This window comes from Barbus barbus (assembly GCF_936440315.1).
Source record: "Barbus barbus genome assembly, chromosome: 7".
NCBI classification, from domain to species: domain Eukaryota; kingdom Metazoa; phylum Chordata; class Actinopteri; order Cypriniformes; family Cyprinidae; genus Barbus; species Barbus barbus.
Window position 1 is genome coordinate 19,455,515 of NC_136735.1, and position 17,061 is coordinate 19,472,575.

The following is a 17,061-nucleotide window of genomic DNA, read 5'->3' on the forward strand; positions in this document are numbered from 1 at the left end:
TCATCTAGTCTTGCGATCATTCAGGACCTTTTGGTGTCCATTGGGTTCCAGGCCATCAAGTTTGAGGTGGGCCTGACTATAGCGGCGGATCAGAGCTCCAGGAAGTAGAGCCACACATGCGATCAACAGGAGCTGAAACAGGGTCCTCCAAGAAAAGATGTCGTCCAAAGAGTTGATCTCAGACAAGATGGCACCCGTATGGACACAGATAAAATTATAAGGGATTAGACCTGGGGAGAAAATAAGCATTTAAGATCACGAGGATTGTTTTTCTCCAGAAGCTGTATTTTTACTTAATAACTGTTCAGAGTCTGGCCACCTAAAAACTATAGAAAGGGTTAGTTCACCCAAAAATGAAAATTAGCCCATGTTTTACTCACCCTCAAGGCATCCTAGGTGTATATGACTTCCTTCTTTCAGACAAATCCAATCGGAGTTATATTAAAAATGATCCTGCCTCTTCCATGCTTTAGAATGGGAGTAGGTGGGTGTTTTTATTCAACAGTCCAAAAGTAGTCAAATAAAGCGCACGCATGCGTAATATGCGCGTGACACATACGTCATCCGCCAGAATGGCTTACTCATATGACAGTCAGCGGAAGTGAGATAAAAATGTTTATAACATTTTAAATATGGATACTTTTCTTACAAAAATGCATCGATTCGCTACAGGAGGCCTTTATTCACGCCCCGGAGCCATGGGAGGCGCGTTTTATTACGGATGCGTGTGCTTTATTTGACTACTTTTGGACTGTTAAAAAAACAATAACTGCCTACTCAACGCTTGGAAGAGCCAGGAATTTTTTTTATATAACTCCGATTGGATTCGTCTGAAAGAAGGAAGTCATATACACCATGCTTTGTGGGTGAGTAAAACATGGGCAAATTTTCATTTTTTGGGTTAACTAACATTCTGGTCAAAATGGAATCATTAGGAAAATTTAGGGGGGGGAAACAGTGTAGAATTGCAGTGGAGTGTAAGTACACCATTCACATAAAAAAACATGAATGTATAACTGAAGATGTACTGTAAGCTCACCAATGAGGATGGAAAAAAAGAATATGGGGATGGGGATGTTGAGGATTGGAGAGGTGACATTCAGAAACCAGTTTGGTGTCATGGGAAAGAACCGCAGAAAGAGCAAGAAGAAGAACAAACTACTCCTGTTCTCTTCCACCTAAAAGAGAGAGATTAATCATGTTGCATTAAGTTTCAACTCCTAAGTTCTCTAACAGATGAAAATAACGATTATGATCAAGGTTGCCAAATTGAGCTATGTTAAAAAAAAAAAAATTATCACAAAGTATCCCTTACAAAATACATATATACATACTTCGGGATAATTTTATTTGGTAAACTTCAAATTCAAATATACACTGAACAAAATTATAAACGCAACACTTTTGTTTTTGCCCCCATTTTTGCCGGTTGGATGTACTGCCAATGCCAAATTCTCTGAAACACCTTTGGAGACGGCTTATGGTTGAGAAAGAACGTTCAATTCACGGGCAACAGCTCTGGTGGACATTTCTGCAGTCAGCATGCCAATTGCACACTCCCTCAAAAATTGCGACATCTGTGGCATTGTGCTGTGTGATAAAACTGCACATTTTAGAGTGGCTTTTTATTGTGGCCAGCCTAAGGCACACCTGTGCAATAATCATGCTGTTTAATCAGCATCTTGATATGCCACACCTGTGAGGTGGATGGATTATCTCGGCAAAGGAGAAGTGCTCACTAACACAGATTTAGACAGATTTGTGGACAATATTTGAGAGCAATAGGCCTTTTGTGTACATAGAAAAAGTCTTAGATCTTAGAGTTCAGCTCATGAAAAATGGGGGAAAAACAAAAGTGTTGCGTTTATAATTTTGTTCAGTGTATTTTCCAAGTATACAGTACTCTATGTACTAAGTATATTCAAATCAATATAGTAGCATACTACTTATTTATTTAGCAGACTTGTAAGTGTACTGTTTCAATACTACTTAGGAAGTAAATTGGCCCACTTTTTAGTTAATAAATGTATACTCTTTTAGTTTATAAAAGTATACTCTTCAATGTACTTTAAGCATAATAGAAGTAAACTTTGAGTACACAAGTTTTTTCCTGTATTGTAAATATACTGTGAACTACAAGTGAACTTATTCTGTTATAATTCTAGTTTACTAGTTATATGTATCTATCCCACTAGTTTATAAAAGTACAAGTATACTCTCTCAGTAAACGAATTAAGTCAAGTCAAGTCGCCTTTATTTATATAGCGCTTTTAACAATACAAATTGTGTCAAAGCAACTGCACAATATCAAAATAGGAAAATAGAGAATGAGAATGAGAATGAGCTTTATTGGCCAAGTATGTTTACACATACAAGGAATTTGTTGTAGTGACAGAAGCTCCACAGTGCAACAGAAAGACAGCAACAGGACAGGACACAGATAATAAAAACAAAATAACAACAAATAGTCAATAACCAATGTACAAAGCAGCAAAAAAAACAATATATAATATAGACACCTATGTATGTACAGGTCAAGTATGTGCAAATTAGAAATTAGAAATTAGAAAAATAAAAATGAAATGAGTGAGTGTGGTGAATGGATAATGTATTAGTTGTGTGTTCCACGTTTATTGTTCATGAGATGTATTGACTGAGGGAAGAAACTGTTCCTATGTCTGGTCGTTCTGGTGCACAGAGCTCTGTAGCGTCAACCAGACGGTAACAGTTCAAAGAGGGAGTGTGCTGGGTGTGAGGGGTCTAGAGTGATTTTACCAGCCCTTTTGCTCACTCTGGATGAGTACAGTTCTTGGAGAGTGGGGAGGGTTGTACCAATGATTCGCTCAGCAGTCCGGACTACCCTCCGTAGTCTTCTGAGGTCAGATTTGGTCGCTGAGCTGAACCAGACAGTTATAGAAGTGCAGAGGATGGATTCCATGATGGCGGAGTAGAATTGTTTCAGTAAGTCCTGTGGCAGGTTGAACTTCCTCAGCTGGCGAAGAAAGTACAACCTCTGCTGGGCCTTTTTCACAATGGAGTCAATGTGATTGTCCCACTTCAGGTCCTGAGAGATGGTGGTGCCCAGGAATCTGAATGACTCCACTGCAGTCATAGTGCTGTTCATGATGGTGAGTGGGGGGAGAGCAGGGGGGTTTCTCCTGAAGTCCACAATCATCTCCACAGTTTTGAGCGTGTTAAGCTCCAGGTTGTTGAGACTGCACCAGACAGCCAGCTCCTTAACCTCCTGTCTGTAAGCAGACTCGTCACCGTCCTGGATGAGGCAGATCAGTGTGGTGTCGTCTGCAAACTTCAGGAGCTTGACAGAGGGGTCTTTAGAGGTGCAGGATCCTCTCATAAGTCCCTGGTATGTCCAGATGCTGCAGGATGAAGTGCAGTCCCATGTTGACTGCATCATCCACAGACCTGTTTGCTCTGTAGGCAAACTGCAGGGGGTCCAGTAAGGGCCCAGTGATGTCCTTCAGATAAGCCAAAACCAGTCTTTCAAATGATTTCATGGCTACAGACGTTAGGGCCACAGGTCTGTAGTCATTAAGTCCAGTAATTTTGGGTTTCTTTGGGACGGTGATGATGGTGGTGTGTTTGAAGCATGAGGGGACTTCACACAGCTCCAGTGATCTACAGTATTGAAGATCTGTGTGAGGATGGGGGCCAACTGATCAGCACAGATTTTTAGGCAGGCTGGTGACACACCGTCTGGACCTGGTGCTTTCCTTCTTTTGTTTTTCCTGAAGACCTGGCACACATCTTCTTCACTGATTTGAATTGTAGATGTGGGGGAGAGAGGGGTTGCTGGAAGTGTTAATGGTTGTGTGAAGAAGTGTTCAGGACGGGTGTGGGGTGATCGTTCAAAACGACAAAAGAACTCGTTTAAGTCGTCTGCAGGTGTTGATTCTCCAGACTGCTGGGGATGGTGTCTTGTAACCGGTGATATCCTTCATTCCTTTCCACACTGAAGCAGGATCACTGGAAGATAATTTTTTCCTGAGCTTGTCAGAATAATTCCTCTTTGCCACTCTGATCTCCTTTTCCAGTGTGTATTTGGCCTGTTTGTACAAGACTTTATCCCCCTTTCTGTGAGCATCTTTTTTGGCCTGACGGAGCTGTCCGAGTTTGGCAGTGAACCATGGTTTGTCATTGTTGTAGAATAGATGAGTCCTGGTAGGAATGCACATGTCCTCACAGAAACTGATATAAGATGTTACAGTCTCTGTGAGCTCGTCCAGATCATTTGCAGCAGCTTCAAAACAGTCCAATCAGTGAGGTCGAAACAGGCTTGTAGATCCCGCTCCGTTTCGTTAGTCCATCTTTTAACAGCTCTTAATACAGGCTTTGCAGACTTAAGTTTCTGCCTGTAGGACGGAATAAGATGAACCAAACAGTGATCAGAGAGTCCTAAAGCTGCTCGTGGAACCGAGTGATATGCATCCTTTATTGTTGTGTAACAGTGACCCAGTATATTACTGTCTCTGGTGGGACATGTGATGTGTTGTCTGTATTTTGGCAGTTCGCGGGAGAGATTTGCTTTATTAAAGTCCCCGCGAATGATTAAAACAGAGTCTGGGTGTTGTTGCTCACTCTCTGTGATCAGATCAGCGAGTTTCTGTAAAGCTGTGCTCAGGTGCGCTTTCGGTGGAATGTAAACACTCATGAGAATGAACGAGCAGAACTCCTGCAGCAAATAGAACGGCTTGCAGTTAATGAAGAGCGTTTCTAGATCTGAGCAGCACATCTTCTTTAACACAGTTACATCTGTACACCACCTCTCATTGATGTAAAAGCACGTCCCGCCGCCGCGCGATTTCCCTGTTGATTCCGTGTCCCGATCTGCTCTGATCAGCTGATAATTAGACAGATGAATCGCGCTGTCCGGTATGTCGCCATTCAGCCAGGTTTCCGTGAAACATAGAGCAGCAGAGTTAGAAAAATCCTTGTTTGTCCGGGAGAGCAGAAGGAGTTCGTCCGTTTTGTTGGGTAGAGAGCGGAGATTCGCCAGATGGATGCTAGGCAACACCGTTCGAAATCCGCGCTGAAGAAGCTTCAAGAGCGCGCCGGCTCACTTTCCCCGCCTGCGCCTCCTGTAGCGTTTGACCAGATCTACGGCTCCGCCAACTACAATGTCCAGCAAAACGTCCGAAAAATCAAAATCTGGTAGAAGATTTTGTGGTGTGTTCTGCCGAATGTTCAGCAGATCATCCCTGGTAAAACTGATCGTATTTGAAAAACAAAAAACAAACAAAAACAACACGAACACTGAAGAGCAACGCACAATAGCTGCCATCATCGGCGCCATGTTGTCTATGAGACAATAGTGTGTCAATAATGTAAAATGACAAGATTAAACACTCAATTTTCAGTTAAAGGCATTTCATTATTGAATTCAGTGATGTCATCGTCCAGCTCAGTTCAGTTTAAATAATGTCTGCGCAATCAGGTCGACAATATCGCTAGAAATGAAGTGTCCCCAACTAAGCAAGCCAGAGGCAACACCGGCAAGGAACCAAAACTCCATCGGTGACAGAATTGAGAAAAAAACTTTGGGAGAAACCAGGCTCAGTCGGGGGGCCGACTATTAGCATCTACACTGAGGCACTAATGTGCTGCAAATTGGCCACTTTAAATGCTTGAGCCCTAAAGCATGGATTAAGGATTGATCATCAGTAGGAAAAAATAATTAAGTAGTTCTATATTGTTAATCTGTGTTGTTATTGTCATAGTTGTGCTGTGGACTCTGCTATTCTTTAGAATTTAGATGCACAGTATAAACAAACAAAATCCAAAGTCACACATATATTCACTGACTATTTTTAGCACATTCATTAATGGAAAATCCCTCTGTCATGTGCTAAACACCTAGAGGTGACCCACCATTCTCTGCAGCATCGCCACCTTCTCAGGGAAGAGCCTGACAATGTGGCGTTTGCCAAATGTACGGGACAGCAGGTAGCAGTTGGTGGAACCCACAGTAGTCAAAGTGCAGGCGATGAGAAGTCCATGCCACGGCCCAAACAATGCCCCCGCCAGCATGTTCTAGACATGACAAGAAAAACTGACAGTAAAGGCTTTTTTATTAGGTCATCAGCTACATGCAGTTACATACTGTATATAAATAACTGTACTGTTTGTATATATATTAAGCGTCCCTTGTAAAAAAGTAGTATCATTTCCATACTTTTACACTAAAAAGAGGTAACCTGCGGTTGTTACCCTAAGGAGCTCTTTCTGCCTGATTTAACCCAGAAATATTTGCTTTGTTCATATAAATTATGTATGTATGTTTGGTATGTATGTTTGTAAAATAATAAAAAAATCAGTTAATTTAGTTACCATGTTTAGGCTACCATTTCAGTGTAAAAATCAAAGTACTTGAAGTACTATAGTTAAAAAATTGACATACTTTTAATGTATGGAAATACTGTACAAGTATGAAATAAATGTAACATGTTAATGAAAATGTGGTTTAAATTTATATTAAATGCAAGGAAGTGTTTTTGACTCTTGACCCTCTTAAGTAGAACTCAAGTAGTTGTCTTTTAAATATGGTTCAAGTGTACTGCTGAATGTACTGACAAGCATTTATAAAATATACTTTAATGTCATGTTGACACTTGTGTCATGTTATTTATAATGATGTAGCTGCAATTTAGTACCGTTAGTACTGTGTATGTTAGTTAGCACATCAGAACGAATATACTTTAAAGCATTATTAAAACATAATTAAAATGTACTTTAAAATTAAACTTAATTTGACATTATTACAAAGTGCACTTTTTAAAATGGCCATGAAAGTGTATTCTCTTTACATTTTGTGACCTTTCATTAATATTTTTGTTGCATGAACAGTTTTGAAGATTTAAAACTACACTCTAAAAATGCTGGGTTAAATCTGGACAAACCCAGCGATTGGGTTGTTTTCAACCAACAGTTGGGTTAAATGTTTAACCCAACCTTCTGGGTAGTAACCCAACCGCTGGGTCAAAACCAAACCAATCGCTGGGTTTGTCCAGATTTTACCCAGTGCTGGGTTGTATTTAACCTAGCATTTTTTAGAGTGTACATTATAAGTGCACATTCAACACAATTAAGCACACTTCTATGGGATTATGTCCAGGAAAGGAAACATGATGTAAATGGCATTTAGAGGAACTGGTGATAACGCTTTTATTTCAGTCTAATGAGGTTGTATCAAGCAGGTCTACTAGTGTCACAGAGTAGAGCTCTGTTACCAACCAAAAAGGATGAGCCTGGAATGGCGAAGGACTGCTTGTAGAGGTAGGCACTGCAAAAGAGGATGAACACATATCCAGTGTGTTCTGTCTTATAGAAATTCAGCAGCTCGGCTAGTTCCCTCAACTCGTCCAGATCAGATGGGAACTTCAACCTGGAGAAAATATAAGACATTGTGGGATCAGTAAAATAATGGCACTGAACTTGCATGTTTCTCTTGTAATTTCTAACAGGTTGGATAGTGGCTGTCCTCTTCCTATCAACCCAATTGCTTTCCATTACAAAAACCAGCAGAGACTGATATGAAGGACAAAGAGGGTTTTAATCAATAGATTGAGTGGATACTGTGGGCTTAAGTTATATGACCTGAGTGTACCCTAGTAAAAAGTATAGTATTTAAAATACATTTATTTCATACTAAAGGTCATTGCACACAGAGTCTGAAATTTTCGTCCGAAATCTTTGCACGTTAAAAAATAAATACGACCTCACATTGTGTCAATCACGTTTACACACTGCCTCCGAAACTTTTGTCTGTTATAAAACCATTCGGATCAGGTTCGATTTTCTGTGTTTACTGTGTATATTTAATATATATAAATACACACACATGTATATATTTCAGAAAAATGTTTTTTATATATTAAATATATTTGTTTATAATATGAATTCTATGAATATAAATATAGACATGTAAATATTTTCAAAATATATACTGTATGTGTGTGTATTATATATATACATAATTAATATACACAGAACATACACATATATTATGCAAACAAAAACTTTTATTTTGGATGCGATTAATTGCGATTAATCGTTTGACAGCACTAATTAACATATTTACTGACATGTTTCTTGAGATATAAAAATTTGAATTAGCTAAACTTTATTTGGAGTACTACTTGTGCACAATGCACATTTCTTAATATTAAGCCTAAAATGCATTTTAATGTCACTATTGATGAAGACTGTATGATCTTTGAATAATATTAAGTGCAAGATATTTAAGTGTACCTAAAGTATACTTGCAATAGTTCCACTTCAGCACAATCAAATAAACTTCAGTATATCTTTAGTTGGACTTCAGCACTGCTTTCGCACAATTAAAGTGCATTAAGTGCAAAATTAGTTGTTCCAATTTAACAGAATTCAACCAGTTTAATATACTAAAAGTAAAGGGTATGGTATGGAGTACATAAATATGTAAATATATTTGTTGTATACTTAGCGCGTATGGTACTGCAGGAAGTCTGACAAAATAAATGTTATTTAAACAAATACAATATTGCTTTAACTTTTACCAAAGGTGAAGTTAAAAGGATAAGTTCAACCAAAAATGTCATGATTTACCCACCCTCGTGATTGCTCTACCTGCATGACTTTGTTTCTTTAGTTTAACAAAGATTGAAAAATGCTGAGAACCAAACAATGGAGGTGTAACAGAAGGACCAGGCTCCTCCCAGAGCCAGTTACCCCGATCCACCTCACCTGAGTTTTAATCACCTGCACCTGCACCTCATTATCACCAGCCACATATAAACTCAGTCACCAAAGTCACCAGTTGTCCGATCTCAGGATTACTCCATGGACCATCTCGGCTGCTTGACAAAGCTGAGTATAACTACCTGCGATTACTTACCTGTCCCTACTTACCTTCTGTCTTATCCATTCCAGTCCTCCTCCTCGTCTGTTCCGGTGGCTTGATCGGCTCTCCGCATCTCTCTGTCGCTCTGCCGCGGCCAATCCCCAGGATCTGTAACATCAGAAAGACTGATTACTATTGTCATTCAGTTCTCCTTAAACCTCACGAAGTGACACTCACCACATCCGAAGAATCCTCACGACTGCAATTCGCTGTAACACCCTGTAAATAAACACCTTGTCATTTCACTTACCATCTGTGTCAGACCCGTTCCATTACGGAAGATCGGACCAAGACGGCTACACCATGAGTGTAAACGACCCATTCCAGGAACTGGTCGACACCTTGAAACGGGTATTAGCCCGTCCAGCTTCACCATCACCACCGGACTCTGTTACCACACCCGTCACTTTCGCCTCAACCACTTCTTCGGCAATAATGTACGCCAGTCCCATGGCCCGACCAGCGCCCTATTCAGGTGATCCAGAGGAGTGCAATGGCTTCCTTCTCCAATGTACCCTAACTATTGACTTACATCCTCAGATGTTCCTGACCGATCAGGCGAAGATAGCATTTGTGATCACGTCGCTCACAGGACCCGCATTGAGATGGGCGGAGACAATTTTAAACCAAGCTGGACCTGCCACGCACTCTTTTGCCCAGTTTCTCGCCCATTTTAAGGAGGTGTTTAGCAGCTCTCCTGGTGATTCTTCAGTGGGGGAACAGTTATATAAGCTTCGACAGGGTAATCTGACTATTCATCAATACGCCCTGAAGTTTCGCACCCTCGCGGCCGCGAGTGGATGGAACGAGCCATCACTGATAACTGCTTTCCGGCAAGGCTTGAATACCCGCCTGAAAATTCAGCTGGCAGCCTACGATGACACCTTTGGGCTAGAGAAGTTCATTCAACTTTCCATTCGCTGCTCCAACCGGATGCGGGCCTGTACATCGGAAACCACAACCGTTACCGCCATTGACACTCCTCCAAGCCACCAGCCAGAGTTTAGACCCATATCCGAACCGATGCAGACTGACACTTTCCATCTATCACCAACAGAACGACAGAGGCGAATTACCAACGGTTTGTGCCTGTATTGTGGAAGTTCTGACCACCGAATTCAATCCTGCACCCTTCGTCCGCCCAGGCTTTGGGTGAGTGGTATGCACCCTCACATCCCCAAGATGAACCCCTTAACTACTTGTGCTAACATTGTTCTTGTAAATCACCTAATGCCAGTCACAGTCCTCTTGGACTCCGGATCAGCGGGGAACTTCATCTCGGGGAAACTCAGCCGGCAACTCCACCTCACACCCATTACCACCGAAACCACTTACCAGATCCAGGCCATAACAGGTACTCCACTCACTCGTCGCCTTGTCAAATATTGTGTCGGTCCCCTAGTGCTGAGAATGGGGCAGCTCCATCAAGAGAGTATTCATTTACTAATTTTAGAGGAATCCACAGTAGACATTGTTTTGGGTCGACCCTGGCTGGTTAAGCACGATCCAGTTTTATCCTGGACCTCTGGAGATGTTCTGAAGTGGGGTACTAACTGTTTCCCGCAATGTTTCCCACATATGCCAAAACCATCTCCACGTCCAGTTGTTAAGTTATCTGTGCAGGCCACGTCCATAGAGAGCCCTGTGGAGAAACAATCAGTGGAGGTTCCACCGGACTACGAGGCTTTCAGGGATGTGTTCTGTCCCAAAAGGGCATCTCGGTTACCACCTCATCGGCCATGGGACTGCGCGATCGACCTCGTTCCGGGTGAACCAGTACCACGGGGAAAGATTTATCCCCTCTCTCTTCCCGAGCAGAAGGCGATGGAGGAGTATATTGAGGAGGCACTCAAACAGGGTTACATCGTCCCTTCCATCTCCCCTGCTGCTTCGAGTTTCTTCTTCGTGGCCAAGAAGGACGGAGGGCACCGTCCATGTATAGACTATCGTAAATTAAATCTCATCACGGTTAAGTATCGCTATCCACTTCCTCTTGTCCCTGCAGCGTTGGAACAACTTCGCGGTGCCACCATATTCACCAAACTGGACCTCCGCATCAGAGAGGGGGACGAGTGGAAGACCGCCTTTGTAACCCCTACAGGGCACTATGAGTACCGGGTCATGCCCTATGGGCTTGTCAACGCCCCCTCTGTCTTCCAAAGCTTCATGCATGAGGTGCTCCGGGAGTTCCTTCATCGTTTTGTAATAGTCTACATTGATGACATTTTGATCTACTCCCGGAGCCTGGCCGAACATCGCCACCACGTTGCGGAGGTCCTTCAGCAGTTACGGAAACACCAGCTCTACCTCAAGGCAGAAAAATGTCTATTCCACCAACCATCCGTCCACTTCCTTGGATACATCATTAGTCACGGTGGCATCCGCATGGACAAGGGGAAGGTGGAAGCCATTACATCCTGGCCTCGACCCACCACGATCAAGGAATTGCAGCGCTTCCTGGGTTTCTCAAACTTTTACAGAAGATTCGTTGCCAACTATAGTTCTATCACAAGCCCCCTCACTGACCTCCTACGAGGAGGTAAGAAGTCCCTTGCCTGGGATGTGAATGCCACCAATGCCTTCAACCGTCTCAAAGAAGCCTTCACTACCGCACCACTCCTCGTCCACCCCAATCCAGAACTGCCCTTCATCGTAGAGGTGGACGCATCAACAACTGGAGTAGGTGCGGTATTATCTCAGCAGCAGGGGAAGCCTCCCAAGCTCCATCCATGTGCCTTCTTCTCCAAGAAGCTCAGCCCGGTGGAGAAAAACTACGACATCGGCAACAGGGAGCTTCTGGCCATCAAGCTTGCCCTGGAGGAGTGGAGACACTGGTTGGAGGGGGCAGCTCAACCATTTCTCGTGCTTACCGATCACAAGAACCTCGAATATCTACGAGACGCCAAAAGATTAAATCCACGCCAAGCAAGATGGGCATTGTTTTTCACCCGTTTCAATTTCCAAATCTCCTATCGTCCAGGATCCCGTAACGCCAAGGCGGACGCTTTATCTCGTCTTCACACCAAGGAGGATTCTCTCGAGGAGCCCGAAGGTATCTTGCCCTCCAACATCATCGTAAGTCCCATTGCTTGGTCCTCTCCGCCAGTGTCCTCCGACACTCCTCCTGCCAATCCGCCGGGCTGCCCACCGGGTCGTCAGTATGTTCCCAGGACACAACGCACTTCCCTCATCCACTCCTCTCACACTTCACTTGGTACTGGTCACCCAGGGGCCAACGCTACTCTCTCGCTGCTAAGCGATCGCTTCTGGTGGCCGAACATGGCCAGGGATGTGAGAAGGTTCGTTCAGGGCTGCCCAGACTGCGCCATATCCAAAAGTTCCCGTCATCTCCCTTCCGGCAAGCTGGTGCCCTTACCCATTCCCAACCGCCCGTGGTCACACCTGGGAGTGGACTTCATCACTGATCTTCCACCCTCCGACCATAATACCTGCATCCTCGTCATCATCGACAGATTTTCCAAATTCACCCGTCTCGTTCCTCTACCTGGACTCCCCACTGCCATGCAAACAGCAGAACTTTTATTTAATCATGTATTCCGTTACTACGGCCTCCCTGAAGATATAGTCTCGGACAGAGGTCCACAATTCATCTCCCGTGTTTGGAAGGCCTTCTTCGCTCTCCTAGGTGTGACCATCAGTTTGACTTCAGGTTATCACCCTCAATCAAATGGGCAGACTGAACGCAAAATCCAGGAAATTGGGCGCTTCCTGAGAACCTTCTGCCATCGCCGCCAGAATTCTTGGAACCAGTTCCTAGGCTGGGCCGAGTACGCCCAGAACTCACTCCGTCAATCTTCTACTGGATTCTCTCCCTTCCAGTGCGTACTCGGTTTCCAGCCTCCATTATTTCCCTGGTCCGGAGAACCTTCCGATGTGCCTGCGGTCGACCACTGGTTCCGAGAAAGCGAGGGAGTCTGGGACTCAGCACATCACCACCTGCAACGGACAGTACGCAGGCAGAAGATCGCCGCCGATGCTCGTCGTTCAGCAACACCCACCTATCTGCCTGGACAGAAGGTATGGCTCTCCACACGAGACATTCGGCTACGCCTGCCCAGCCGTAAGCTGAGTCCCAGGTTCGTTGGCCCCTTCACCATTCTGGAACAGGTCAACCCGGTCACTTTCAAGCTTCAGCTCCCTGCACAATATAAAGTTCACCCTACTTTTCACGTCTCCTTACTCAAACCTTATTACCCTTCTGTTTCCCCAGAGCCTGGTCCAACCGAGGAACCCCCTCTCCCACTCATCATTGATGATGGAGCCATCTACAAGGTCCGAGACATTACAGGAGGTTTAGGATGACATGATTAATTTTGAATAATCTAAATGTTTCATTGCTCCTTACATATTAAAATTACATAAACAATTAAAAAGTACCATACGATATATCAATAATTGGTAATTGGTATAAATTGATATATTTAGGGTCAGTATTATTAAATAACCTTTTTTTACTTAAATAAAGCCAGGTAACTTCCATTTTTAGGTTAGCATTTTTTAAGTGCACAGCAGACTTGAAATCACTTGAAGGATTCTTGAAAATGGTTGAAGGCCCCTGATCAAGACACTAGCCTGTCAGCAAGATGAGACGGAAAGACTGAAATCTGCCCTCAGCGTGCATGAAGGAATGAAATATGATACACCAACTGGACGGAAATAGCCTCTCAGCTGTGGACATACGCTAGTGTGCATGTGTGTGGTTTGGCTGTACTGGATGGCCAGACTGTTTAAAACATCTTTAAAACACACTTAACATGATCATCAATATGGCTGTACCACAGATTGGATTTCTTGTGTGGTGGTCACAGGGCTCTTACCAGCAGATGAATCACATCTTGTGCAGTTGAGAGTAATCTTAGCTCCTTAATGCCATCCAGGGGGTAATTTGGGCACGCAATGGGGCGGTATTCCCCACCCATGTGCCAAAGAAGAGGTTTTAATTTCACATACGTACCTGGTATGACGAATATAAACATGTGATATGCTCCATGCTGAGGGGACACTGAGTATGTTCTCACAAGTACAACAATATGAGAGCCTTCAGTGGACGAGACTGACCAGACAATAAACAAAACAGAGTCAATAATCAAAACTCTTTTTTGAAAAGTCCTGACATGTTCAGGACTATTTAAGCCTATTCTCCTTAAAACAGCTGATTTTTATTGCTATACCACTGTAAAACATGATACATGCACATATGTCAACACAAAATTTCCCTTCTCTTATAACTATGGGGATTCCCACCAAAAGATTCAAACAGCTAGCAGTACACAAGACACAGCTGTCTCTGCCATCACTGCTGAACAACATGTGAAAAACATCTCAGCCTCATCAGCAGATATTCTCCAGGGTACAGAGGAGTGAGCTAATCAAGACAGGAACCAAGACATACAGGTCACAAGACACTATGAAAAGGTCAGATCTTTAGACGGAATGTGATGATGGTAGATATACAGCAGATCCGTTACCCAATTTGAAACTTCAGTGTCCTTTCCACTGTTTTTGTTATTCTAAATATCTGGATGACTTCAGAAAGTGACACACTGTAAGCACACAGGGCTTTTGAGACCTCTCTCCTTTTCTTTATTGGTGCGATTTATTTTAGCTCGTCAGGTCAGACATACATGTCGCATATAAACCCTCCAGATATCTTTCTTTCCCTCCTCCTCTATATTGCACATCTCAGCAAATGCAAGGGTTTTCGAGAAACTCCAGAAGGCAGTTGTCTGATCTTATAACTGTCACCTCATGCCCTCTGCCAGGCTCCAATTCTGAGACATGACTGCTAATGTTGATTTGCATTCAGAGCAGACAAAGCAATAATTAATGGAGAGTTTAATTAATTCATAATTAAAATAATTATATTAAAAATGTTATGATAAAAAGATAAACAGTTTGGAAAATGGATGGATACTTTTAAAAGAAAGCAAGGATTTCAGTATTAAATTGATCAAAATTTACAACTTTTAAACAGTACTATATTCACGTATATTTCCTAATAGTGGAACATGCCAGGGCTTTTGTTTATTTTCTAGTAAGTCTGATTCACTGTATATTGTTGCACATATATGCTATATACACTACTGTTAGAGACTACAGGACCTACAGGGGCTAGGACTCACACAAATGCAAAGCAGACAACATTGGAGAATCAGATGCATAATAAGAACTGACTAAAGATAAGTTCCTTTAGGTGCCTGCCAAGGAGATGTGAGAGGACAGATGAAACATTAAAGAAGAAAAAGAGTTTTGATGTGGGTTGCATGTGAATTACATGAAGCATCTATGATCTGGACATTTCCCACACAGACACAGAGCTGCTCACACAGTATAAAGTAACGCTGATGAGGAGAGAGCACAGGAGCTGAATCAGAGAATAACTGCCAAAGCTTCTCTCTTTCTACAGTACAAATCCATCTCTCATTCTCTCTAATTTTATTTCTTATTCTCCCACATTACCCCTCCTCAGAATTGAGATGAGGGTATATATTATAATAAATAAACCAATACTGAGTTAAACAGACACAAAGACAAATATGGAAGAATGTGAAATTAATGAAGATAGAGAGAACTAATAAAAAAAAAGATGGAGAGAGTGAAGGGTGAAGGGGAGCGCTGTCATAAACTGCACTGCAGATGCTTCTCTTAGAAACAGTGGGAACTACTGCTACACTGTAACATGCATGAGTTTAATATGTATATGATATGGATCATCCAATATATTATTAGTGGAAATGTATTATGAGTGGAAAAAACTGGAAACATTTTACAGTTCAGTTATAGCACAAATTCATGAAAAGGACCATCTTGCTCCACTACTAGGGTAAAATTCCACTGTACCTTGGGCAAGAAGCCCCCAGGGAAACATGTAATATTCTATGTAAATCACAGTTTAGTTAAATAAGTGAATACATTACAGAAAAATCAAGTTACTGAATCCCAATTAAATAGACAAGGTTAACTGTTAACATAATTCAGATCGGCCTACATTTTTTATGAAGGGATGTCATAATAGCAACAGACTATGAATTCAGATTAGACTATGGTTATTAATAAGTTATTTGTAATGTTAATAATAATCTAAACGCTTCGTTCACTCGATCGTTCATATTTCGATGCTTTCACTGAATCTTTAACTTAATAATATCAGTGATAGATGTGAACCGGTTCAGCCTATTAGCCTAAGTAAAAAATAAATAAATAAAATAAATAAATAAATCCGATTAAAAATAGCAATTCATTCATGAATCGCAAGTAGCCCACGAAACATCAATATAGCTACCAAGTTTCACCATACAATTTTATTCAGTTTATTTTAATTATGTCTGTTGTGTAACTATGTTTATCTGAAATAATTTCCCATTCTGTCATTTGTCCACATAAGATTATTAAAATAACATATTCAGACGTTTATTTTACCTGTAGCCAGGTAAATAGGTAAAAGTTTAACAGACTATTTGACAGTTAATAGAGAATTTATTCAGCTACAAGCAATAACATAAGTAGGAATAACTGCTCACAAAACAAAGTAAAGTTACCAAAGATATGAATCTACCTGAGTTGTTCCTCGTGCGGTTCATCGGCGGTGTGTTGAGGGTGAGCGTCGTGAGGTCGGGCGGCGCGCGGACCCGGCGGCAGGAACACAGACAGCAGATACAAGTAAAAAGTTGCCGCGGCCACCAAGGCAATTAAACCCCAGACTGAGCGCATAGTCCCGGACTAGATCTATCTAAAAACGATACTGTTGCACTTGCTGCTACACCTGTTAAATAGCAGATCCGGTCAGTGGGCAGTTTATACATGTTACGTCTCCATCCCATGCAAGTACGTGGACCTACTGTATTGCAGCAATGTGAGTCAGTGAAGCCCCTTGTGAGGGTGGACCTATCTGTCACATGAGACCACCAAAAATATGAGCCCATGGTGTGGGCACTGTGGGAAAAGTATGTGTAACTTTAAAAAAACTTCATTAGAACCCCATAAGTAACAAAATAGTATTATTAGAGGCTACAGTGTCGTCAGTGCGTTGCTTTCAGAACTGCAGAGAATCCAAAAATGAAATTGCACCATGGTTTTTAAGTCACTATATTTATAAGGCATGAGCAGTAAAAAAACAGTAAATACACTGTCTTACAAAGTATTTA

General features: G+C 42.2%; 1 protein-coding gene across 1 annotated transcript; it reads right to left on the minus strand.

The window, feature by feature from the left end:
* Positions 1-16,627, minus strand: LOC306872467 (transmembrane protein 41A-B; the record flags this gene model as incomplete). The annotated part of the gene is made up of 5 exons (XM_079421032.1): positions 1-230; positions 1,040-1,178; positions 5,887-6,048; positions 7,249-7,399; positions 16,473-16,627. The coding sequence occupies 5 exons, from the start codon at positions 16,625-16,627 to the stop codon at positions 1-3; spliced, it is 837 nt and encodes a 278-aa protein (XP_079277158.1).
* Positions 16,628-17,061: the final 434 nt, after the last annotated feature.